General features: G+C 39.0%; 1 protein-coding gene across 1 annotated transcript in view; it reads left to right on the top strand.

The window, feature by feature from the left end:
* The window catches only part of magi3a (membrane associated guanylate kinase, WW and PDZ domain containing 3a), a 134,852-nt gene extending 112,685 nt beyond the window's left edge, over window positions 1-22,167 (top strand). The window contains exons 8-21 of the mRNA XM_063015075.1: window positions 362-465; window positions 3,697-3,888; window positions 6,961-7,446; window positions 10,773-10,804; window positions 11,258-11,456; window positions 13,289-13,383; window positions 13,697-13,889; window positions 14,346-14,534; window positions 14,998-15,183; window positions 15,311-15,407; window positions 15,676-15,799; window positions 16,486-16,623; window positions 17,183-17,321; window positions 20,092-22,167. Of these exons, the coding sequence (XP_062871145.1) occupies window positions 362-465; window positions 3,697-3,888; window positions 6,961-7,446; window positions 10,773-10,804; window positions 11,258-11,456; window positions 13,289-13,383; window positions 13,697-13,889; window positions 14,346-14,534; window positions 14,998-15,183; window positions 15,311-15,407; window positions 15,676-15,799; window positions 16,486-16,623; window positions 17,183-17,321; window positions 20,092-20,927 (3,010 nt within the window). The 3' untranslated portion in view covers window positions 20,928-22,167. The remainder of the gene's footprint in view (window positions 1-361; window positions 466-3,696; window positions 3,889-6,960; window positions 7,447-10,772; window positions 10,805-11,257; window positions 11,457-13,288; window positions 13,384-13,696; window positions 13,890-14,345; window positions 14,535-14,997; window positions 15,184-15,310; window positions 15,408-15,675; window positions 15,800-16,485; window positions 16,624-17,182; window positions 17,322-20,091) is intronic.
* Window positions 22,168-25,599: the final 3,432 nt, after the last annotated feature.

Here is a 25,599-nt window from a genome sequence, read left to right as displayed (position 1 = left end):
CGGCTGCCAAGCAGACACAACAAAGAAGAACTCTGACTGTTTATGCAACAAGGTCAGCCAGGAAGAGATGTACTCGTTTCTACGTTTGGATGTGTTTAGTTTGCATAAAACCTCATTTCAGGCAGGACAGTAAAATTCACCTTCTGGTCCACCTCTCTTACACAAACACACCATTCAGTAAGTATAGAGCATGCTTGATTAATTCAACTTAATCAGCTTAGTCAACAAAATCAGGATCAAAACTAGTATAATAGTCTGTAGTTCAGTCCTGCTGTTCTCATTCAGGTAAGGTGGGAATTATCCACTTTGTGATGCCATTGCTTCAGCTTTATTCATTTTGTTTGTGTTTTTCTTCTTGCAGCCACATCAATCAGAAAACTCAATTTGAGAATCCAGTGCAAGACTCCAGGAGGAAGCTTAATCCGGACATTCCTACTGCCGGCCAGCCTGGAGCTATACCCTCAGGTAGTGACCTGATACCCCTCTTTTATTAACCTCAATATACTGTTATATTCATATGCTTGCAAACTGGATTATTTTGTAAGCAGTTCATAACATCATATAACTTGTGGCATGGCCTCCTAGTTCCTTATTAGTGATTATGACAACAGTTGGTGCCTTTCCTGTGCCCGTATCAATATGGATAATTTAATGTGACATAACAGTACAAACGAAAAATGGACCAGTGAGGAAGGGCACTTGGGCTATTCTGTCATGTGGATGTTTGTCACCATGGATACCCAGGTTCAAGTCTGGGTGATGCCACCAGCCTGGTCCAGTGCTCTGCAGACACATTTGGCCATGTATGAGAAACAGAGGGCCAGAAAGGGAGTCCTGCTGCAGTTGTGATGCCTACTGTCTGGTCAGGGCATTGGCACAAGCAGTGATGAAAAACATACAGCCGTAAATGTATTACTTTTCAATAAAAAGGAGGAATGTGCTAGCTTGTGCCCCAACTCAGTTAGCAAGTGCATTGGGGAATTGGACATGATTAATTTGGAGGGAAAAGGGGAAAATAGAGGAAAAGGAGAAAAAGGTATAGCAGAGTATATCTTCTTGACCATTTAAATAATCTGATTACTACCAAAACTTTAAAATAATATCGTTGTAAGTATACAAACACAGCTTCTGTTGCTCTGAAATCAGGAAAAAAAACATTGCAATCCCCTCACTACATCTAGAGTGGAAGTAGAAGGTGCCAATTATAGAAGTGCCAAAAGCACACGTTTTTAACTGGCACCCAATTATTGTCAGCATGTACAAATGAAGAACACTGATGGTGTGTATTATAACCATCAGTTCTGTCAAACTGCCTCAAAGTTTTCCCCTCACTTCAGTGCCTTTAACTAGCTGATTTTTTTTTACCCGTTATGGCTTTATCTGTCACTGGGTTTCATTCATACAGCTGCTGTCATGCTTGATGGGTTGCCAGGTGAGTTCAGATCAGGTCTATTGTTTCAGAAGCTTTGTCACCTCCAGCATTAAGTTATAGTTTGTACCATTTTTACTATTTTATTTATGCGTTTTCTCCCTTTTTCTCCCAGTTTAGTATAGCTAATTAGTCTTCCGCTGCTGGGGACCCTGAATGCATCCAAAGAGAGAATATTTGCATGACACACTCCCTCCGAACCTTCTTATTTGCCCATACTTCAATGGATTCACATGTGAGGCCAATCTTGCACATGGAGAGTCACGCACTGCTCTCCGCATTCCTCTACTTCTGTACAGGCAACCAGGGTCCTCACACAGCATCAAAGATCCCACTCCCGCCGCTCAGGTGGCGCAGTGGTAAAACACGCTAGCACACCAGAGCTGGGATTTTAAATACATCGTATTGAATCTCAGCTCTGCCATCCGCTTGGCTGTTGTTCATTCAGGGAAGGGAAATGCTGGATAGGGACCTCATAACTGATGCAATTATGACCTCTGCTGGCTAATTGATGGCGTCTGCACAGAGTAGAGGAATAATGCGGATCAGGGTGTGGCTCTCCGTGCACAAGGCTGATCCGCATATGAACTCTCCTTGTGCAGGTGAAAAGATGCAGTCGGCTACTGCGCACGTGCCGGAGGGGGCGTGTGTCAGTTCGCTCTCCTCAATCAGGGGCGGAGGTCAGCACCAGTAGAGAGGAAGCATAACGCAATTGGGTACAAATTGGATGCGCTAAAAATAAGGATAAAAAGGGAGAAAATGCATAAAAAAAGATCCCACTTTATTCTGGTCTTGTGCCACCTGGATGCCCCACAATTCTTTCAATGAAATGAATGTCTGTATGGATGGACACAGTGAAGTCATTAGCTTTTGTCAATGGCAATCACTAGAGAGAAAATAGAGGACAATGTCACAGAGTTAAAGGACACTACAGAACTTAAATAAATAAATAAAAAGTTTTTACTTTATTTGATCCGTGCAGTCACTAAAAGAACAGTAACATAAATCATTCAAATCCCATGACATGACATACCTGTCTCTTACAAGCTTTAACTTCAGATATAAATACTTTTATCCCGCTGGTATAAAAAAGCTTTATCTTTTTTAGACGTATTGAACGTGTGATGAAAATAAAATGAGCAAACCTGTCTGCTTGCATTACACTTAGTAAAGAAAAGTAAACGTGAATAGGGCTTCTTGGAACTCGGTTATAATGGTGGTAATTTATTAAAGTAAAACAATCTGCACTCAAGGACGTAATTAGGAAAAATTGGGCTCTTCGTGGTCCTGAAAGTACTTCGGGTTTCTACAAAAGTGCTTTGTTTAAGCTCCTTTCATTTGGACTCGTTTCTGCAGTATTGATTTTTATATTACGCAACCCACCTTCATTTGGATTGCCGTGCTCTGCTTTCAATTCCATGCTATGAATTTAGGGTCAGACACCACTATTATTCATCCTTTATTCACTTCTTGTCTATACATTTCACCCTGTATTCACTATGTACATTACTACAGCTTATCAGCTAGTAGTCCGTGAAACAGGTGTGGTGAATAAATGTACTTTAACAACCCCAGTTTTAAAAACGTTGGGACTGTAAGAGTCACAATGCCCAGTCACCTTTAATAAGGTCTTTCAGTTCTGACCTGTCCAACACATACACACACACACACACACTTTTTAATTACACTCTGACATTTATAATCAGTCACCCTGAGAGTGGATGACTTGTTCCCTCTATGATCAGTTAATCAAGTAGATGTAAACATTCTTCATTACACACACACACACACACACCAAGTGTTTCCAAGTATTCTATTCCTCCAAGTGTATGTAAAATTCACCTTCAAACTATGTTTGTACATGAATGTGTCCAATTTCAGTTCAATTCAGGGCACGCAGCATCATCGGCCCATTACAGAAGACAAAAATGAGCAATCAACCCCTCGGAAAATAGAAGACACGCCTGAGGAGTCATGAACTTTTATTAAATGCTAATATGTAATGAATAATACTGCGTGTATTCATCCTTTTAGAATAGTAATTCCGGGAGTCTAGAGAACACGAATTGGCATTGTGTGTGATGTAGGACTGCTAGACTGAGATTTTAGGGTTTTTTATACTGCTAAATGTTATGCTTTCTGAATGGCTATTAGCCAAACCTGCTGGCTGTTGCTCTCAAATTAAATCAAAAACATACATACATGATTCACTTGGTAATTAGGTAATATCAAGACCTCATAACCTGAACATTTTGTTTTTCTTACAGAAGAGGCCGTTGGAAGGGGGTTCACACGGGACCCGTCCCAGCTACAGGGGGTGATGTTGCGCACAGCTCTGAGGAAGAGCACACAAGGTTTCGGCTTCACCATCATCGGTGGGGACCGACCAGAGGAGTTCCTCCAGGTGAAGAACGTCTTGAAGGACGGACCCGCCGCACAGGACAACAAGATCACCCCAGGTTTGTTTGACTCATCATTAAGCCGCAGTTATGCAAAATGCTTCCTTCCATGTATGTTCACAATTTGTACAGCTAAAAGAACTAGAATCTCAAAGTCACTCTCTAAAATACTGTAGAGAGTCTTTCTCCTCCCAGATGAGTGGAGGCTGTTGTGTCCATTGAGGGGGGTGGAAAGACAACTTCATATCAATGGCTGTGATTTTGGATTGGGAAGTCTGACAGGCTCAGCAAGTCCAAATACTTTTGGCCATGTAGTGTTTTTGTATTGGCTAGGGGAACTGGCATTACAAAATAGCTGCCCCGCCAATAATTACAGAGTGCTAATGCCCACCACTTATAATTACAGAATGAGGAAATTAATGCTTCTGCGTTTTCTTCCCCAGAGACTTTTGACTCTCTAAAACGTAAAATTGATACTTGAATAATGCTTAGATTGGAGCTGTTGAGCACAAGAGAAATTCCACATGGTTAACCATTATAAAGAAATTACTTTTAAAGTATTTTTCTCCTTTCTGGAGACTTTTGAGTTTGCATTTGCTTTGGCTTGTTTTTTCATATAGCTTTATTTAATACCAACTGACCAATAACCAGGACGGCATGGTGGGTAGCACTGTCATCTCACAGCAAGAAGGTCCTGGGTTCGATTCCCAGGTGGAGCGGTCCGGGTCCTTTCTGTGTGGAGTTTGCATGTTCTCCCCGTGTCTGCATGGGTTTTCCCCATGAACTCCGGTTTCCTTCCACAGTCCAAACACATGCAGTCAGGTCAATTGGAGATACTAAAGTCCCCCTGGGTGTGAGTGTGTGTGTGTGTGTGTGTGTGAGAATGTGTGTTTCTCTGTGATGGACTGGTGACCTGTCCAGGGTGTTTTCTGCCTTTCGCCTGTGAATATGACCCACTGTGACCCTAAATAGGATAAATCAATAGTAAAACAGACAATGAATGAATGAATGAATGACCAGTGAAAACCCAGCCAACCAGGCTGATATCACTGAGACTCACACCTGAGACGTAATCCTGACTGTGCCATCAGCCTGACCAGATGCCAAGCTGACAACTGACTGTGTCTAAGAAAGGAAACGAATGGACTGAATGGAAAATCACCTTCTTGCCTTGTCTGGCTATGGTGTCCTAATGAATAGCAGAAGAATGTAGCGTGTAGAATGTGTGAGACTGTTTGTAAAAGTCCACTGCTGAACTGTGTTAAAATGTGTCAGGGATCTTTACGGGTGTCTGGGATTATTTGTGCTAGCCTGCTGCCCGCTTTGGCCGGTGTGAGCGCCATGCGCTCAGTGATAATCAGTATGGAGGACAAAGCTTGAAGGAACTTATTAGGCATACAGCAAATTTTAACCCCCAATTCTTACAATGCGTTAATGACAGGACCATATTACTGGCTACACATCTACTCCTGACTGTATTAGATGCAGAAAACAAAGTACTCATTTAACTCATGTTGTAAATGTTTATTGTAATTATTCATTTGTGTCTAAGCAAAAACAGGTTACATCTTTATCACAGAGCAAATTTGACTCCATTCATTGTATAAATTAAGAATAGTTTTGAGGCGAGTGTTTACTGTTAGTGGTGTCTGCTGATTTAGCCAGTTACTGTTTGTGTATGTCATGCCACTGGTGTTCTATTTCACTTTTCTTGGTAATGGCTTAATTATTCAGACTTTCCGAGCTAGCAAATGGGTGTGGTGTCAACAGAACAGGTACCTGTTCCTCAAGCTTTACCTAATTTGACAGGTCTGAAATCTTTAGAAGTAGGTCACACGTCTTGTGGTTTGGACAGGCTTTACAGTGTGAAGTTACACACATCTACGTTTTATTCGAGATTTGGATGCCAATTGTGGGACGTGATTCTCAGGTAAACTCAGTTAAGCTGTTAAAGTTTGTTTTTTAAATAGTCTAAGTCAGGTGTTAAGTTATCTCTAAACTGGTCATTATTGTAGGATTCCTTTATTGGGAAGACTAGTGTTTAAACCTCTTTATGTCTTTATTCTCATTAAAAATACTAGAATGTACTGTAAATGTGTCCAGCAGTTGGTCAGGGTACCTAAAATGTCTACCAAACATCTTGCAAGTTTACTCAGTAGTATTCTGTTGTTAGTACTTTTATACCTAACAGTCACATCCTTTTAGCTTTAGCCTTTAGAAACATAGCATACTAGTTAGCTAAAATTATTTTCTGTCAGTATTGAATTACATTTAGTTTTCAGCAGTTTACAAACCCCATTTCCAAAGAAGTTGGGACATTTTGTAAAATGCTGTTAAAACAAGAGCAGTGATTTCTTAATTTTCTCAAACCTTTAACTGACGAAAGTACAAATAAAGTGGACAGAGACATATTTACCTCTGTGTTACATCATCTATCATATTAATTACACTTTTAATCTTTTACAGTTTTGCAAGTGGAATTTTTGCCCATTCTGGCTTGATGCAAAATTTCAGCTGCTCAACAGTTTGTGTTGTTTGTGCTGTTGTTTGATTCTCTTCTTTATAATGATTTCAAAAGGAGAAATATTTGTACTGCAGCCAGGCTAGTCAAGCACACGCACTCTGCGTTTGCATAGCCATGCTGTTGTAACATGTGCAGAGTAACATTATTTGCTGAAAGTCACCTTGATGATATCATATGTCTATAAAATCACATTATATGCCACAGTAGCATTATGGTTTCTCATTTGAAAGTTTGAAGGTTCCACTCATTGAGGAGTGGTTTCTGGCCTTGCTCTACACAGACTGATATTTTACTGGATCTTTCTGAATCTTTTTATAATATATTGGGCAGTAGATAGTCAAAAGAGCTAAATTATTTGCAGAAATGCAGTGACAAATGTTGTGTTTTGAACTGATTGACAATTTTGCAAGTTGTGAGCCAAAAAGTGCAAAGACTGAGGCTTTGTGGAATCCTTCTTTTACACCCAGCCATGTTACCCCAACCTCGTTGTATTAATTAACATCATAAAAGAACTCATGTGCAGCTTTAAAATTCTCATGTATGGTTTTTTAAATGTGTTTATTTACGTTATCAAACCTCACTTACTCTTAATTTGTTTTCTTTACCAGGAGATGTAATCGTGGACATCAATGGCACATGTGTGCTCGGCAAGACCCATGCTGATGTGGTGCAGATGTTCCAATCAGTTGCTGTGAACCAGTACGTCGACATGATGCTGTGCCGCGGCTACCCGCTACCCGAGGACTCGAACAACGAATCTGCTGGCGAAGTGGCACCATTAGTTGTTAGCCAGCCGCTCATCCCCGATGGGCGTCACGAGAGCACCCCCGAGACCACACTGCTGCATCCTGAGCTGGTAAGCGTGTCATTGGCAAAAGGGCCCGGAGGCTTTGGGTTTGCCATCGCAGACTGCCCGCTGGGACAGAAGGTGAAGATGATCCTGGATGCACAGTGGTGTCGTGGCCTCCTGAAGGGCGACGTGATCAAGGAGATTAACCGGCAGAATGTACAGACACTGAGCCACGCACAGGTGGTGGACATCCTCAAAGAGCTGCCCGTCGGAGCGGAGGTCAACCTGCTTGTACTGCGAGGAGGTCAGTGTGTGTTTCAACTGTCCTGACAGATATTTCTTAATATTCTGCAGTTGTTAAAACGAGGAAGAAATTCCACTAAATGCTAGGGGGTTACTGGATGGTATGTCCAACCCACTTGATGTTTTAAAAATAAATTAGTACATAATGTAGCAACCTTAAATTCTAGTGTGGAAGAGCTTTATAGCTACAGATATGTTGCTGTGCTTCACTTCATCACCACTAACAAAAAGCATAAAGCATAAAATTAAATAATAGGGAGAGCAGGAGTACAAAAAGAAGCAGTATTTAAAATTAATATTCGCTTATGCTTAGTCCATACTACACAAGCTTGCACACATTTTACAAATACTGTGAAGTTTGCATGATTTAGGCCTGTATCCTAGTCAATTTCTGAGCTGCTTAACCTGATCAGGGTCGCCAGGGGTGCTGGAACCTACTCCAGTTCTCATTGGTTGCAAGTCACACAGAAACACCCTGGACAGGGCATCAGTCCATTGCAGAGCAGACACCTTACCACACACACACACACACACACATCTAAGGCCAATTTTAGTATTAACCTGACTGCATGCCTTTGGACTGTGAGAGAAACCCAGAGCTTCCTGAGGAAACCCTGACGGACACAGGGAGAACATGCAAACACCACACAGAAAGGACCCATACAGCCCCGCCTGGGAAACAAACCCAGGACCTTCTTGCTGTGAAGCCTTAGTCTGAAAAAATTCTAAAAAGCTCTGCAGATGTAAAAGTAAGGGAGCAGTAGATGTAAATGTTAAGTAGCTGGTGAAAGAAAATAAGAACAGTATGTTTGCATGAGACTCCGACTGCAGCCGCTAAACAGAGGTGAGAAAACAGTAGTGGTGGGACTGGCAGATGTGTAGACAATGTGAAACTGAGCGGGGGAGTGTGAGAGCATTTAGCAAGAACTATACATTCCTGTTGAGATGATCCTTAAGATCCACAGTACAAGAGGAGCAGAAACTCCAGTGCTCTGGGCTGTTATAGCGGGTTAGCAGAGCAATAATGTAATATATATTAATGTAATAATGGCAGCATGAGTAATAGGGCTGTCAGAGAGCTTTACATTTCAATTTCATTACATAATTGGTTCTCAACCTGCGATACGACACGTTAAACTTATCACTTTTTATACATTAAAAGTATACTTGTGCACTCTACATTCATCAGCGCACTAAGTCTAGGCTGACAGAGAGTATTAAAACACTAAAGCAGATCTAGCTAACTTAATTTCTTATTTAATCAGACAGTTAATTTAACGTTATAGTAATAAACTTTGCAGCCATAAGCCTATGTAGCTTATACAGCTACATGTACTAAGCTTTTAATGACACAGTTTGGTCAAATGGAGATGGGGTGATTTCACACTTCATATCATGGCACTACCACTACCACGTCATGTATACAACAAGATAGCCTGCTTCAAAAGGCTTATCTGAGTCTTTCTTTGAAATAATTACTATTTATTAACTATTTATTAACTAATATCTATTTATGCATTTTCTCCCAATCCAGTCATAGCCAATTATCCTTAAATCTTCTACTGCTGCACACCACTAGTCACTAACACTAACACTTGTCACTAGTTGGCAGGTACTTTTTTCACCTACATGAGGCGGGTGGGGATCAGGATTGTGTATGGAGAGTCATGCACTGCTCTCCATTATTCTCCATCTTTGTACAGGCACAGCTGAAATTCAGTCTCACAAGCTTTAGATCTCAGCACTGGTGGGCTAGCGTGTTTTACCACATGCTTCAGAACATGTGCAAGTCGGCTGACTTTGACCCAGTGTTTACATATTCAATAATGTGACCATAAAAGCATGTCTGGCTGTTGTGTAGTCTGATTATCTGTGTTAAACACACACACACACACACACACAGACACAGACAGACAGACAGACAGACAGACAGACAGACAGAGAGAGAGAGAGAGAGAGAGAGAGAGAGAGAGAGAGAGAGAGAGAGGGAGAGATGTAATGTCTGCTTCAGTGTTCCTCTACATTACATCGTTACACCAGTTCTACTCTCAGCATGGAGTTTACTGCCCCTCAGTGGTCAGTCACTGTGCTGTAACTATTCTGAATAAGTACATGAAATAAGATAGGATTCCTTTATTGATCCCCATGGGGAAATTCGAGTGTTACAGTAAACAGAATAAATAAAATAGTAGAATAAAATAAAAAATATTGACTATGTAATGCAATTACTATTATACAGCAGTATGACAACAACAATTAGACAGAAAAACCCTATATATACACTATATATAAATATAAATGTGTACAAAAGCAATGATATCCTACCATGCTCTATAAAAAGTATAGACAAAGTGAGGTCTATAATGGCGTACTTTAAGAAGCTGGATTTGGAGGAACTTCAGTGGCCTGCACAGAGCCCGATCTTAAAGATGAACTGCAACATCAATTGTAAGCCAGACTCGCTTGTCCAACATTAGTGCCTGAGCTCAGAAATACTCTTTTGACTGATTGGACACAAATTTGGAAGGGTGGGTGGTTCTGTGTTTGTTTTTCCAGTAGGTTCACTGTCAGGTGTCCACATAGTTTTGGCCATATAGTGTATTGCAGTGTATAACAGTGCTATGGGTGGAGTGTGAATTAGGGGGAGGCAACTTTATACTGTATATTAGCTAACTAACACTTCTTCTCCCAAACTGTTGTTTTTACCTTTTAAAGGGGGTCTCTCTCTCTCTCCCGTTCCCTAGAATTTGAATCATGCTGAGGGGAAAAAGAAGGAGAGTCAACATTATGCTGATCAGTATGATGGGGCATTTTTATACTATTGGAATTAATTGATTTATCTTGGCAATGCCCCAAAGGAATCGATCCACAGGGAGTGAGAGCAAACTGAATGGTTTGATCAGTATAAAAAACAGGTTGCCAAATCTCAGACTCAATTTAACACTAATATATGAGATTTTGATCTGTCTTTGTAAAAGCCAGCGCTGTCTAAAATAGAAACGGCTTTACCATTTTCATTGACCTCAACCTACCGTGAATATGTGGACTGTACAAAAAAGTCCGATCAAAACCTACTTATTCTGCTAGTAAAAAGGTCAAGGATTTAAATAAAGCTGTGGCTTAAGCTTAGCTATTAGGGTGAAAAAAGCAAAGAGAGAACCCAATATTAGATGTACTGTATGTGAATTTTGACCCAGTGTTTGACCCAGTGTTTGATGTCATATATAAAAAAACTACAGTACATTCTCAAATGTTTCAGTCATCTATTTAATACAGAAACAAGTTTAAGTTTTGTTCTTTCTCTCTTTCTTTTGTTCTCTCCTGCAGGTCAGACATCTCCTGTGAAGTCTCTGAAGCCAGTAAGTTCATCCAACAGCTTTTAATTACAGAATCATTGTGAAGGAACACACACCCACTTCAGGGTTGGGGTTTGGAAGCTCTAATGATAGCAGGCCGTGCTGTTAATGATGACACGGGTGATGAATAATGAAACGGCTGTGCTGTAGTTGGGTCGAGCTCAAGATAGCTCTGCATTATTCACTTATGCATAATTCCCAAGCCTTTAGTCAGAGAACTTCATCCCACTTAGTGCAGATTGAAGTCGTACTTGTGCTGCAGCCTGGTGAGACATCTAAACCTGAGGCGCAGCTTTGATCACGGTTTAATCGGCCTGCATTATTGAAGCAGTCGAGCCCGTGTTCATGATAGCAGTGAATACTCAAAATGACTCCACTGGAAGCCTCTGGAATGTATTTATAGTAACTAAGACTTTATAATTTTGCTGAAGCTTGACAACTGTATTTGTGTGTTAGTCTGCCACTGCCATGCCTACGACAGTGACCCAGAAGCACCCAGAAGCACCCCCCAACGTGGTAAAAACAGAGAGTCCGGTCCCTGCTGAGCCGATCCCTCAGTCGCTTCCCTTTCCTCCCGCTGTGGTACGCTCCAACTCTCCTAAACTGGACCCATCTGAGCTCTACCTCAAATCCAAAGCTATGCATGACAGCAAGCGTGAGTTACTCATCATACATGTTTATCACTCACCCAAACATAAAGAGAATGCCACGTAGCGGCTGCTAATACTGTAGGACTAGCTAGTATGTACATACCATATTGTAGACTATATAAAGTGATGGATCCTGAATTTGAATTTCAGAAGTGCGGTCAGCCGGTAGGGCATCTAAACAAACCATACTATACTACACTATACTATATTGTACTAAGCTATACTGTGCTATATTATATTACACTACACCATATTATACTTTACCATATTTTACTAGGCTACACCATACTATAAAGTATAATGTACTACATTATAGCACACTATATAATACTATACCACTCTATTTTATACTCTTCTATACTGTACTATTCTATACTATATTATACTATACTGTACTATATTGTACTATACTACTGTATATTTACTATATTGTACTATACTATATTATATTATACTGCACTACATTGCACTATACTATATTATACTATACTACTCTATTATACTATACTGCACTATATTGTACTGAACTATATTGTACTATACTATATTATACTATACTACTCTATATTATACTATACTACTCTATATTATACTATACTACTCATATTATACTATACTGCACTATATTGTACTGAACTATATTGTACTATACTATATTATACTATACTACTCTATATTATACTATACTGCACTATATTGTACTAAACTATATTGTACTATACTATATTATACTATACTACTCTATATTATACTATACTACTCTATATTATACTATACTGCACTATATTATACTATACTGCACTATATTGTACTGAACTATATTGTACTATACTATATTATACTATACTACTCTATATTATACTATACTACTCTATATTATACTATACTGCACTATATTGTACTGAACTATATTGTACTATACTATATTATACTATACTACTCTATATTATACTATACTACTCTATATTATACTATACTGCACTATATTGTACTGAACTATATTGTACTATACTATATTATACTATACTACTCTATATTATACTATACTACTCATATTATACTATACTGCACTATATTGTACTGAACTATATTGTACTATACTATATTATACTATACTACTCTATATTATACTATACTGCACTATATTGTACTAAACTATATTGTACTATACTATATTATACTATACTACTCTATATTATACTATACTACTCTATATTATACTATACTGCACTATATTGTACTAAACTATATTGTACTATACTATATTATACTATACTACTCTATATTATACTATACTACTCTATATTATACTATACTGCACTATATTGTACTAAACTATATTGTACTATACTATATTATACTATACTACTCTATATTATACTATACTACTCTATATTATACTATACTGCACTATATTGTATTGAACTATATTGTACTATACTATATTATACTATACTACTCTATATTATACTATATTGTACTATACTGTACTATATTATACTATACTGCACTATATTGTACTATACTATATTATACTATACTACTCTGTTATACTATACTGCACTACATTGTGCTATACTATATTATACTACTCTATATTATAATATACTGAACTATTGTACTATACTATATTATATTATACGATAATACACTATATTATACTATACTATTTTATATTATATGTGCTACACTGTATTATACTGTACTATATTGTGCTATACTATACCTACATTTTGGTATTAAATTATAATACCAGTTTACAATGTTATGGTGTAGTATTATAAATTTTAGTATGGTTTGACCCTGACCTTTTACCACTGTTCCCTCATACTTGCAGCTGCCAACACCAAGGACCTAGACGTTTTTATTAAGAGGAACCAGGAATCTGGCTTTGGCTTCAGAGTACTGGGTGGAGAGGGACCAGATCAGCCAGTGAGTCTTTATTTTATGTCTCATAACTCAACATGCAAAATACTGATTCTCTAAAATCCTACACTGGCAATGCTGGATGATGAGCTATTCACAGGTTGTTTTGCTAACACACTGACTGACATTGTTAAAATATTAATAACCTTTAGCTATTATTTGGCCATTATGAACCTTAAAGGTGAACAATATCATTTGGTTGTTTAATTATTACAAAATGATGTGCAGTGCCAGTGCAGTCTACATAATCACCACATCTGTTTTGAACATGAAATATTGCAGCTTTATACAAATGTGTAAAACTCAAGCTGTTCTTTAGGTATATATTGGCGCTATTGTTCCACTGGGAGCAGCAGAGAAGGATGGGCGTCTGCGGGCAGGCGATGAGCTCATGTGTATCGACGGGGTTCCCGTAAAAGGAAAATCCCACAAGCAAGTCCTGGATCTGATGACCAATGCTGCCCGCAATGGCCAGGTTATGCTGACCGTGCGCAGGAAGCTCACCTACCCAGGTTTGTCTTCAGCAGACACACTTACTTGTATTTAATGACCATCATACGTGTGACAAAAATGACAGAATTTTACAGTCAGGTGGTTTGCACAAATTATTTTAAATTTAATATTTTATACTAGGCCACCACTGCCAAGAACCAGGTTCAAATCTCGGCAGGTGCTATCAGCCGGCTGGGCACTTACACAGACATAATTGGCTATGTTCAGGGGAGGGATGGCCAGTCCCTGTGATGGACTGGCGACCTGTACAGGGTACCCACCGAGACCCTGAGCAGGATAACACAGTGATAAAATTGCACACTACAATCATAAGAATTATTACACAATTACAATTAATACACACCAGCCAGCCAATCAGAAGCAAGCATTTTCCGTAGGCATGGTATAAAGTGTATTGTTGGATGTGGCATGTTTGTACATGTTTGTCAGTACAGAATGTGTTTATTCTATTACAGAAGGAAGAGAGGACGACGGTGGTCAGTCCCTCCCAACTCATCCCCAGGTTAACGGCTCTCCCAGACCATCGCGCACTGATGTGCTCGCTCCACCCCAGCCGGAGCAGTATGATGTCACCCTGCAGCGCAAGGACACCGAGGGCTTCGGCTTCGTCATCCTCACCTCAAAGAACAAACCTCCACCAGGAGGTGAGAAGTACTAAGCGTCTGAATTGATCACGCTCTTTAACGCTGATTATTTTATTGTGTTTTAATCTTCCTAAAGCTCCTTTTACACCCATGTGTAAACCAGCGGTGTATAAGCTTGTACCCTTGGAAACACAGTGTCATTTAAAACAATGATCCAAAGCATTTGTTTAATTAGTATGCAGCTAGTTTGTAGCTGATAGCAGAGCTGAAAGCTCAGCACTGATGGACTAGCCTATTTTACATAGTAGTAGTAGTAGTTTTTAATATTATCTCTTTATTACAAGGGAGGACAAACTAAAGCCCTAATTTACTCAAATGTTTAATAGAAAGTCAATGAGCAAAATGCCACTTCCCCACCATATAGTTTATTTCTTCACATATTTATACAGGATTTTCTTTATTTTTGTCACACACTATAGATAAGAATTACACTCTGTACCTGTACCTCCTTCTCTATCTTTAGTAATTCCACATAAGATTGGACGGATCATCAAGGGCAGCCCCACTGAACGCTCCGGCAAGCTTAAAGTGGGTGATCGAATCTCCGCCGTCAATGGCCAATCAATCGTAGAGCTCTCGCACAATGACATAGTGCAGCTGATCAAACAGGCCGGCAACACGGTCACCCTCACCGTGCTGCCCGAGGAAGGTAAGCCATAAATTCAGGGCAATACAGTTTCCTATATTGATTACCTTGTGTGTATCGATATTACTTTTTTCTCTTCAAGAAAAGCAATTTAGCAGAATGTTCCATCGACCATCCTATTATTTTTCAGAGCACAGCGGACCCCCATCAGCCACGAGCTCAGCCAAGCAGAGCCCAGTGACTCAGCACAAAGCCATCGCCCAGCAGCCTGCCAGCAAGGATGACAGGTACATGGTCATTGCCAACAAGCCACTCAATCACACACACACACACACACTCAGCTTGTCTCTCAAAAGCTTTCTTGAATAACTGCATTAATCATCACACCTCTACCACAGGGGGTTTTGAACCTGTTAGACGGGTCACCTTTTTATCCTGTAGGCCTGGTCAGTGGGGTCATGTGATGCATTATATATGTTTAAGCAAGGCTACATGGCTGATTTACAGGAAAAATGCCATTTAATGACATTTTCCCAACATTTTCTTCATTTATAGAGGACTTGAACAGTCTAGGAATGGCCCAGACAAAGAGGAGCGAGAAGAGGGTGTGGCCTGGACTGACCACAAGTCTCTACCCAGGAGTGATACTGGCACCATGATCACTTCAGGGCCCAAGCAGGTAATGCTTTGCTGGGTTTGTTGATTAATCTAATATAACATTGAGTTCATATTACTCCCAGTGTTTTCCAATACATGTGTTTTGTAAATCATATTATGCTGATTGGAAACAAACGAACAAAAAACTTGATGCACGCCTGGTTTATAAAGACTAATCAAACACCTGGGTAAATAAGTATGTTTTTAATTTGCACTGGAAGATTGACACTGTGTCTGAAACCAGAACAGAAGTGGGGGAGTTGTGCTCAACCGTGTACTCTGTATTTACATAATACACAAAAACACATTTATTCCATCAGGGTCTACAGTGCAAGTGACAAGACACTCAGTCAAGTACTTGAAAACATGTCTGCATTGTCCCTTTAAAGGTTTTAATTTAGCATGGGTCAGTCTTCTCCTGGGAATCAAACCCAGGACCTCACAGCAAGGAGGTCCTGGGTTTGATCCCCAGGTGGGGCCGTCCGGGTCCTTTCTGTGTGGAGTTTGCATGTTCTCCCATTGTCTGCGTGGGTTTCCTCCGGGAGCTCCGGTTTCCTCCCACAGTCCAAAGACATGCAAGTGAGGTGAATTAGAGATACAAAATTGTCCATGACTGTTGTGTATCTTGTGTTAACCAGTAACTACCCGTCCTGTAATAAATGTAACCAAAGTGTGTAAAACATGACGTTAAAAATCTGTTTTTGGCAGGGCTGTATTCCTGTGGAGCTAGAGAGGGGGCCACGTGGCTTTGGTTTTAGTCTGCGAGGAGGGAAGGAGTACAACATGGGGCTGTTCATTCTGAGGCTAGCTGAAGACGGCCCAGCGCTAAAGGATGGCAGAATACATGTAAGTTTATAACCAATGCTAATGCAGATAGGGGGTGATATGCTTCCGTAGCAGTGAATGGAAAATAAATCTTTTTAAAGCAGTTTAATGCTGTTGTGATAAATACAGCCACATGAGCTCAGTGGTATTTTAGAAAACCGTTGTCACTTAATACAGTCCACCGCTGTATCAAGAAATGCAACCTGAGACTATAATGCAACAAGAAAGCTGTACATCAATCCTCTACAAAAATACTCTTAGTTCTTCGGGCCTGAGCTCATCTCCAATGATTCGAAGGACAGTGGAAACGTGGTTGTGGCCAGATGAGTCAAAAAAAAAGAAGTATTGAGTACTTTCTTCCATGTATGCCACATTATGAAGAGGAGAACGGTGACTACTGACTGTTGAGCAGCAGAAAAGTAGTCTTTATGACTGGTCTAAACTCTAAACCATAACATTCTGAATAAATGGCTGTTATTCCCCTGTTATAAACCAGCGTGGTTCTATAATAGTATGTTTGTATAAGAGGATTGGTTATACTGGTAATACAGAATGGTCTAATGGATGCTTGTGACTACAGGTGGGAGATCAGATAGTGGAGATCAATGCCGAGCCTACACAAGGTATTACACACACACGAGCCATCGAGCTGATCCAGGCGGGAGGCAACAAAGTGCTGCTGCTGCTGCGGCTTGGGCAGGGCCCAATTCCTGACCATAGTAAGTCACCATTAATCTACAAGTACTGCCAGTTACCAAATCCAGAGACCACAATGTAGTACTGTAAATAGTAAATTAGTAAATTAGTAAATTTTATTTCTGTCTGTGACCCCTCTGCTCAAAAATGTACAATAAAAATGTATTAATTTTTCATATATAATGTATTTATTGACAAGGTACAGTTATGACAGGAAATGGACAAACATACTGACCCATATTCAAACATTGGCCAAATCAAACCTCAGCTCTCACTTAAAGCCTAGATAGTCAAACTGAAGCTCTATTATTTTGGACACATTATGGAAAGAACCAAGTCATTGGAAAGCACAGTTATGCTTGGAAGAGTTAAAGGTAAAAAAGGAAGAGAATGGCCAGCCACAAGATGAATGGATACATTTAGAGGTCATTAAGAGTCATTAAGAAGCCTAAAGATCCAAACAGAACACAAGGAAATTGGAAGTTCTATACAAAACCACATATCTGGACATTTGGGACATTTTGTAAATTTTGTAGAATTCAACGAAAGCAAGAATCTGTGATTTTCTGATATTTCTGAAAACCGTTGTCATTTAACACAGTCCACCGCTGCATCTAGAAATACAATCTACAACTCTGTTATGCAAAGTGAAAGTGCAAAAATACTCCTGATTACTGTGGTCCTGAGTTCATCTCCAATGGACCGAAAGATAGTGGAAACGTATGTTATGGTCAGATGAGTCCACGTGTTAGTCTGTTTTCCATACAAAGAATGATGTGCCATACATGTTCTTTGTTCCATGTATGTCACATCATGAGGAGGAGAATCAGACAATGGCAAGTACTGACTGTTGAGCAGCAGAAATCTTGGATCAAGGAAAAATGAGCAACAATTCCAATTGCAGACCAGTAAAAATTTATATCCTCAGTTTTGAAACAATTAAAAAGTGTATAAAACAGTGGTAAACACACTTCTGTCCCAGCTTTTTTAAATGTGCTGAACTCATCAAATTGTAAGACAGTAAAAACACTAAACATCTGTTCTTTGTACTTTTGTCAAATAAATAAAGTTTCAGTAGAAGCAACAAATCACAGATTCTAGTTTTTACTGCATTTTACAAAACATCCCAACTTTTACAGAAATGAAGTTTGTACTTAAATAGTGAACTTACTGGTCAGATTTATTGTAGATAGATTAGATAGATAGATAGCCACTCACTGCGGCGCCGGAAGTGTAGTAGGTAGTTTAGATGCTGCTTTACAGCTCTTTCTTCACACACATTATCTAAACATTCCATCTCCTGACCTGCTCGGATGCACTCAGCATGCTGTTCGTGTGTAGAGATAGCACTGTCACAAAGCTTCTATTTTCATACATCTTTCTCAATCCATCATCTCTCGCTGGCTGTCTCACTTTTACATGTGGTCTTTGCTTCTCTTCTCTTTTTTCTCTGTCTCTTTTGTAGGTCTGAACTCTTCTTCCACCCTGTGCTTCTACATGAAACCAGAACATCACTAAAGACCGCTCTACTTTTCTCCGTCTGTCTTTAATAGCTTTGGTAAACATCGCTCTTCTCGCTTTAAGCCTTGCATTGTTACTCTGATTTCATTTTACCATAATCAATAATCATTCCTTTATTCTCGAACCTTAAGAGTAACATGGCTGGGCAGTATGATGACACACAATGTGGTTGAAAGTATGAAGGCACCCAATGGTACACTATGGCCAACCAAGGTTTCAGAGAGATTTCCCCTAGATTTTGAAGTATTGTTGTAGGGATTTTCTTCCATTACAGGCACAAGATCAGAGTAAAAAGAGGTGTCCCAAATTACCCAGAATGTGTTGGATGGGGATAAGTTCAGGGCTAATTGAAGGTCCATTATTTCCGACCACACCAAACTTTTTCTTTATATGCCCTGCTTTATTCTTGGGGGCAGTGTCACGCTTAAACAAGAAAGCATCTTCAGAATTTCTAGGGATGCTGTAGGATTAAGCTTTAAACTTCTCTCAAAGGCCCAAGCCATCAAAACAGTACCGGTTCCCATCATCCAAATGATGCCAGACTTTTTTATCAAGCGACGTTCTGTCCATGATTTATACTGCAACCCTGACAACACAAGCAATGCATCAAAACCAAACACAAAAAGAAATATACTTAATTAATGAAAATGGTGGCAATCTGGTCCCACTGTGGTTTACCACATGTAATGCAAAGCCACCATAAGAGGTAAATTATTATTATTATTTTTCTCTGCAACCCATTTTTTTGGGTTCTAGACCCCCCCAAGGGTCGCAACCCAGAGTTTGAGAACTTACGCTTTAGAGGACATATTTTGCTTCAGAGTACAAAGGTGCTCTGATATACACCTTCAGCTAAAACCTGCCATTGCAGATGGAGTGGCTTGGCTTTGGAAACTCAAGCTGTGATGCTTCAGTCAAATAGCTCATTTGGAACTGATTTTTGAGCTCTCAACAGTCCTGCAAGCTTCATGACTGAGCTGTTGTTGCTCCTAAAGACTTAGAAGGGTTGTATACATATCTTTTGGTCATGTGGTTACATGACTGCTTTAACTAGCAAGCAGAGAATGTTATGACCATTGGTGTAGCATTTGTAAGTCTTGAGTTTAAACCATACTTTCATCAAGCAAGATTTATGCTACCCAACCCAACTCTGCCAAATGCCAAATTTATACATAACATTAAGTAAACAGGTGTAAAAAAATTATTGTAAACACCTAAATACCCTATTTTTTATTAAGTTATTGTAACTAGAATACCTTACATTTATTTCAGATGTAATGGAGATGGTGAACACGCCACCTTCAAACTTCTCAAAATATCCTGCACCCGATGAGCCGTCAATGCTAGCATCCATGCCTGTCGCCTCTCTCTTGCCTTCTGAGAGCACCCGCAGGCAGCATCAATACCCCAGAGATCCCCTATCCCAACCCAGGTCAAGTAATTCCAGTTTGTCCCTCAGTGACAACCCGCCTAGTCCGTGGAGTGCAGACATTTCATTTTTGGATGTGAATGAGCGTTCACAAAGCCCTAGGAAACCTGCGGAAAACAAGAACATTCATTCCAGCATGCAGAGTCTGGATGTCTACATGGAGAGGAAACCCCAAGGGCAGCAAAGCAGAGAGACACGCTCAGCAAGCTCTAAAAAGAGCCCCAGAAAGGAGCATGAGACTGGCACCAGACAACCTAAGGGGCATGAGGAACCACAAAGGTATTTTGATGCTCAAAATCCTTATTATAGCTATGGACTGACCCAGGAGCAGAGATACGAAGAGGAAACTGACCTCCGCCAGGACAGAGAGACCGGCGAGAACAGGCCTGAGAGCACCAGAGCACATCATGAGCGACATCACAAGAAAAGAGAGGTCGGGCCTCAGCGGTCCAATTCCCAGCTCTACAATGAAAGGGTCATGCCAGAGCCTCAGACTGCTACCCTAGACTACAGGGGCCAGAGAGAAAGGCTCAAAGAGTCAGATACCAGAGGATCAACCAGTGTTTCCCCGGAGACTTCCTGGAATGGCAACACCAACAGCAAAAAAGCTCCCATAACCCCTGGCCCTTGGAAGGTCCCTAGCTCTGCTAAGATCCATTCCCAGGTGGAGGGCGTCTGATTGAAGCTTGGTGGAGAAACGATGATGGATTTACTGTTTATTAGACGATTAATCTGAATCACTGTGTATTTGAAACATATTTTTACATGACTTGTACAGCACTGACTTTGATACAGTGGTATCATGTTTAAAATCATCTGCTCGAACTATGTGTCCTCATGTCCGAGTTGCATGAGACCTGCCAGTCTCTTTACATGCAAATCAGAGACTCCTGCTGGAAGGACCTGACACAAAACCAAGTGAACTCCTATAAGAAAGTGCTCTGTTTTCCGGAAATGTGAAGGAATATTTTTTGATCCATTTAGTTTGTTCTTTGCTCAGACTTCTGCAGTGCTTCTGAAATCAGTTTGTCTTGTTTTAGCATGTTCGATTTGCTGTGTGTCCTATCAGTGTGGACTGTCAGTGCATTGGTGCAGTTTGCCTTGGTTATTGATGCAAATGTAATTCAGCCAAACAATGCTAACCATTACTGTGTTTACATTCACATTAATAATCTGATTTTTATCAAATTAGGAACTTGTATGATGTTAAAGCGGGAAATGTAATCAAGCAACCTGGATTTTAGTCTAGTGCATTAACACACAAAACTGCATATTTAAAAAATAAATCCAGATATAAACACAGATGTGTTAAGATCAATTCATTTAGTAAGATTAGTTCTTTTGGTTCTGCAGCTGGAACTCTGCTGGCCCGGCAGTAAAATACAGTAGCCCACTACACTACCGGTGAAATCCAGGGTTCGAATCCCCTGCAGTGCTTGGGCCGGTCGGGTGTCTACTTACAGATCCGATTGACTTTGTCCGAGGGAGGGATGGCCGAGGCCCTGCAATGGATTGGCCTCCTGTCTAGGGTGTTACTGCATTTCTCCCAGTGTTACCAGAGAATGCGAACACACCCCAAACCTGACCAGGATGAAGTAGTAGTAAAACATGAAAAGGGAAAATGTTCTGCAGCTTCTTGTATCTTGTAGAATGGGGAGTGATTTGGATTATGGCTTGGTTGGGGTGGTATTAGTATATCAGAGGAATAAGCCAAAATTGACATTTAACATTTTTGGCATTTAGCTGACGCTTTTATCCAAAGTGATTTACAGTACTGTGACAGTATACAGTCTAAGCAATTGAGGGTTAAAAGCCTTTCTCAAGGGCCCAGCAGTGGCGACCTGGCAGTGGTGGGGCTCAAACCAGCAACCTTATGATTACTAGTCCAGTGCCCAATTGAACCGCAATGCTGCATGAAATCACCAAAGTTATTAATTTGTAGTCTCTGAATTGCATTATTATTTTGTTTTTTACTATAAATATATATTTTGCTCACATTTATAGGTAAACAGAATGATGTGTGTAAATTAAAGGTGGGTAAATGGACTCTAAAAACTATAAAAATATATTATATATCGATATATAACAATAGTGGCAAATCATTTGCCTCAGTCCACTGTACATGTAAAAATATGTGTATAGAGGACCACAGAAAAACTGAAATATAATTTAATTACACACATTCAGAAATAGATTACTCTGTTACTGTAGTGTTTAATTAGTGTAAAGGTCATTATCCTGGGATCTGATAGCATACTAGCTGTATCAGTGCCCTCCACCTTTAGCCATCTTTTATCTCAAACACATTAGTATTAAAGCATTTTCATTCTCTAAAAGCTTCAGAATAAATAAACACCTAACATGTAACAAAATAATCTGACTAAAATGACTACTTTTTTATTTAAGTGTTAAGCCAGTGATTAAACTACTTACATTAATTAACAGACTTTTGCAAGTTGTCAATCTATTCCTACGTAAATAAAAGCAATCATTTTGTCGTTGGTTTAATAAACAGATAGCCATGTTAGCATTGCCTGGTTGAATTACTGGTTGAGATCTATGAGTGCACATTATTATTTAAGCTGTTTATTACATATATCAGCACTGCACTGTTATTTAAATAATTTTTAAAAGCTTTAGCTTTTACCTGACCAGACACTTGTGCTTAAGTATATTGTTTACTGTGTGTGAGTTTATGAAGAAGCTGGTGTAATTTATTGAAATGAAAAATAAAGAAATATTTAGATAATGTAATCATATATAAAATGTGTGCTCCAGCGTAGACTCTAAAGCACTTGCTTCACCCCTCCAGCTGCTGCTTTAAGGTTGCTGACCTGGTGCACTACATAGTTCAGAGTATGTATTTTTCCATATTGCTATAGATTTACAGTTCTTCATTGTGTATCATATAGTGAAGTGTATGGGTTAAATGCTTCGTCATATTATTAACATGAAATAAAGGGTATTGGGAGTAAATCATATTTTTTCCATACAACCTACATATTTTTGGTATTGCATTGATAGCCAAATCTTATAAAAGTTCAGGTGGATCTGAGAATGATTTCTCTTTATACAAAGTCTTGTTTTAAGGTTTTAAAAGTAATATTAGAACATGTGCAGGTTAAATCCATGTAGTTCATCAAATGTCTTTGTGTATTTTCCTTGTGGTTTAGAGTCCTCGTATATCTAACATTGTATGAGTTAACATATATAAACATGTATAAAATCTAGTCTACATCTTGTTACATGTTTTATGTTCATTTACAGTTTAAGTTATAAGTCTGCATAGACCTTTAGGTGAATTTTCCCACAGATGGGTCTTGAGAAATATGATTACAACATATACTTGTGGGTATACTTGTAGTGTGGGTTTTCTAAAAATCCGCTGGGTCAAAAATATACACACACCCACTTATTTAAATTTGTGTCCTGGCCTATTAATTTCTCATTAGTAAAAGCTGATGACTTATTTGCGTTTATATAAATATGGCTACTTAGACTGCACCTATTAATGAGTAGATAGATATTTTGCCAAGGTTGGAAAGAAACCCAAACTATTGTAGAATTGACACTTGTAACTGATTGGTTTGATTCTACTGCTTCTAAGCCTATGGTATATGCAGCTTTTTAGACTGTTGTTCATGTACCAGCAGTTTCTACTTAATCACAGACCTGTTTTGGTGGTTCATTGATTACATCTCATCACGCAAACATATTTCCTCTTTAAGTTGAAAGATTCTGCTGTTTTTGCCCAACTTTGGCAAAAGACCAGTGTTCCATGGTGCAGTCAAATTAGCCATATCTGTAAAGGAATACAGAAGTCATCAGATAGTATTGCCACAAAGTGAAATGAAATTATGGAACTTTGCATCACTAAATTATTCATCTTAGTTTTAAGTCATGAAATACGTCACTACCTTGTGTATGCAAACTTTTGACTTCAATTATATATCTAACATATGATAGGTAACACAAAAAAAATAATTATTGTATCTTTTCTGTGTTTGTCAATACCAGTGGGATTGTCATTATACTGTATGTAATTTTTTTCAGAGGGAGTCAAATCAAATGGCAGCTTAAATACTAACAGTTCATTTTAATTCAGCATTTGGTTTCCAGTAATAAAGAATGGAAAAAAATTTATCTTGCTGGAAAATGTTATCCTGCATACAATTCATTGTTTAGGCAGATAATTTTCAATTCAGATGTATGTATGCCACTACATAGTATTCACGTCCTGGCATCTGCTTAGTCCAGATTAAAAATGTGAAGCCTGTATGAACTGGAATAATCTTAATGAAAATGAAACTGGGATGGTTTGTTTCATTTCTCACATGTGTATCACCTTGTGTATATAACACTGTGGCCTTGCTTTGCTTTATTTTGACGAAAAAAAGCCTTTTGGTCTCTACATTGTGGTCATTGTAAATGTTTATATAATGTACAGCAACTGTTTCAATACTTGCCTTCATCCAGAAAGAAAAAAAATCTGTAAATCGCTCCATTATTTTTTAAAGTATTTACAAAATATAGGAGAATATACTGTATATGTAATGGTGAAAGATTAAATCTGGTCATGACATTCTGTTCATGCACTGATCAATAAAATTTTACTGAAAATACTTACTGTGAGGATTTTGTACATATTATTAAGCTTATTTGTGTACATTGCCTTAAGTAGTGGACAGAGGTCAGCAGGAGCACTCCAAGTGCTCAGCAACTATTCAGACTCATAAGCAGCTGATACCTGAGATATACTATGCTCTGATACTGTCCTATCATCAACATTAGACCAGACAGGCTAGCTACTTATAAATTACATTAAGTACAAATAAATTACATTGAAATTTTACATTACTGTACTTGATTACTGTCCTGATTTGCGCACATACTTAAATACAATGGTTCTTTAGTTGATAGTCGATAGTTCATTTGTATGCTTAAAGGCTTCTTTGCATTATGAAATGTAGGCCTAATTATCGTCGGAAAAAGAAATAATGCAAACTGCATTTCCTTGATGGCACCTTTAAAGCTGGCAGAAGCGTATATCAATCTTCCTGCTGGAACTTTCTCTTGGATGTAATTAATATTGTTTCGTTCTTCTTTCATTTCTGACAGAAGATTGTAAGTTTTTGAATACTTTGCTTTGCACATACAGAAATAGGGGCAAATTTATGGAAAATGATGGTTTAAATTATACATACGTAAAGTACGAACCAGTGTTGCCAACTCCTCAGTAAGGAAAGTAGCTATTGGCTGTCCTAAAAGTTGCTAAATGATGCCATTGCCTAATTTGCATAAGCGTTAGCACATGTCGATAGGTCTATATATTATTATAAACTATAGCAGGA

Source organism: Trichomycterus rosablanca, chromosome 19 (assembly GCF_030014385.1).
Source record: "Trichomycterus rosablanca isolate fTriRos1 chromosome 19, fTriRos1.hap1, whole genome shotgun sequence".
NCBI classification, from domain to species: domain Eukaryota; kingdom Metazoa; phylum Chordata; class Actinopteri; order Siluriformes; family Trichomycteridae; genus Trichomycterus; species Trichomycterus rosablanca.
Note: the sequence above shows the minus strand (reverse complement) of the source record. Positions and strands in the feature narration are given on the sequence as shown.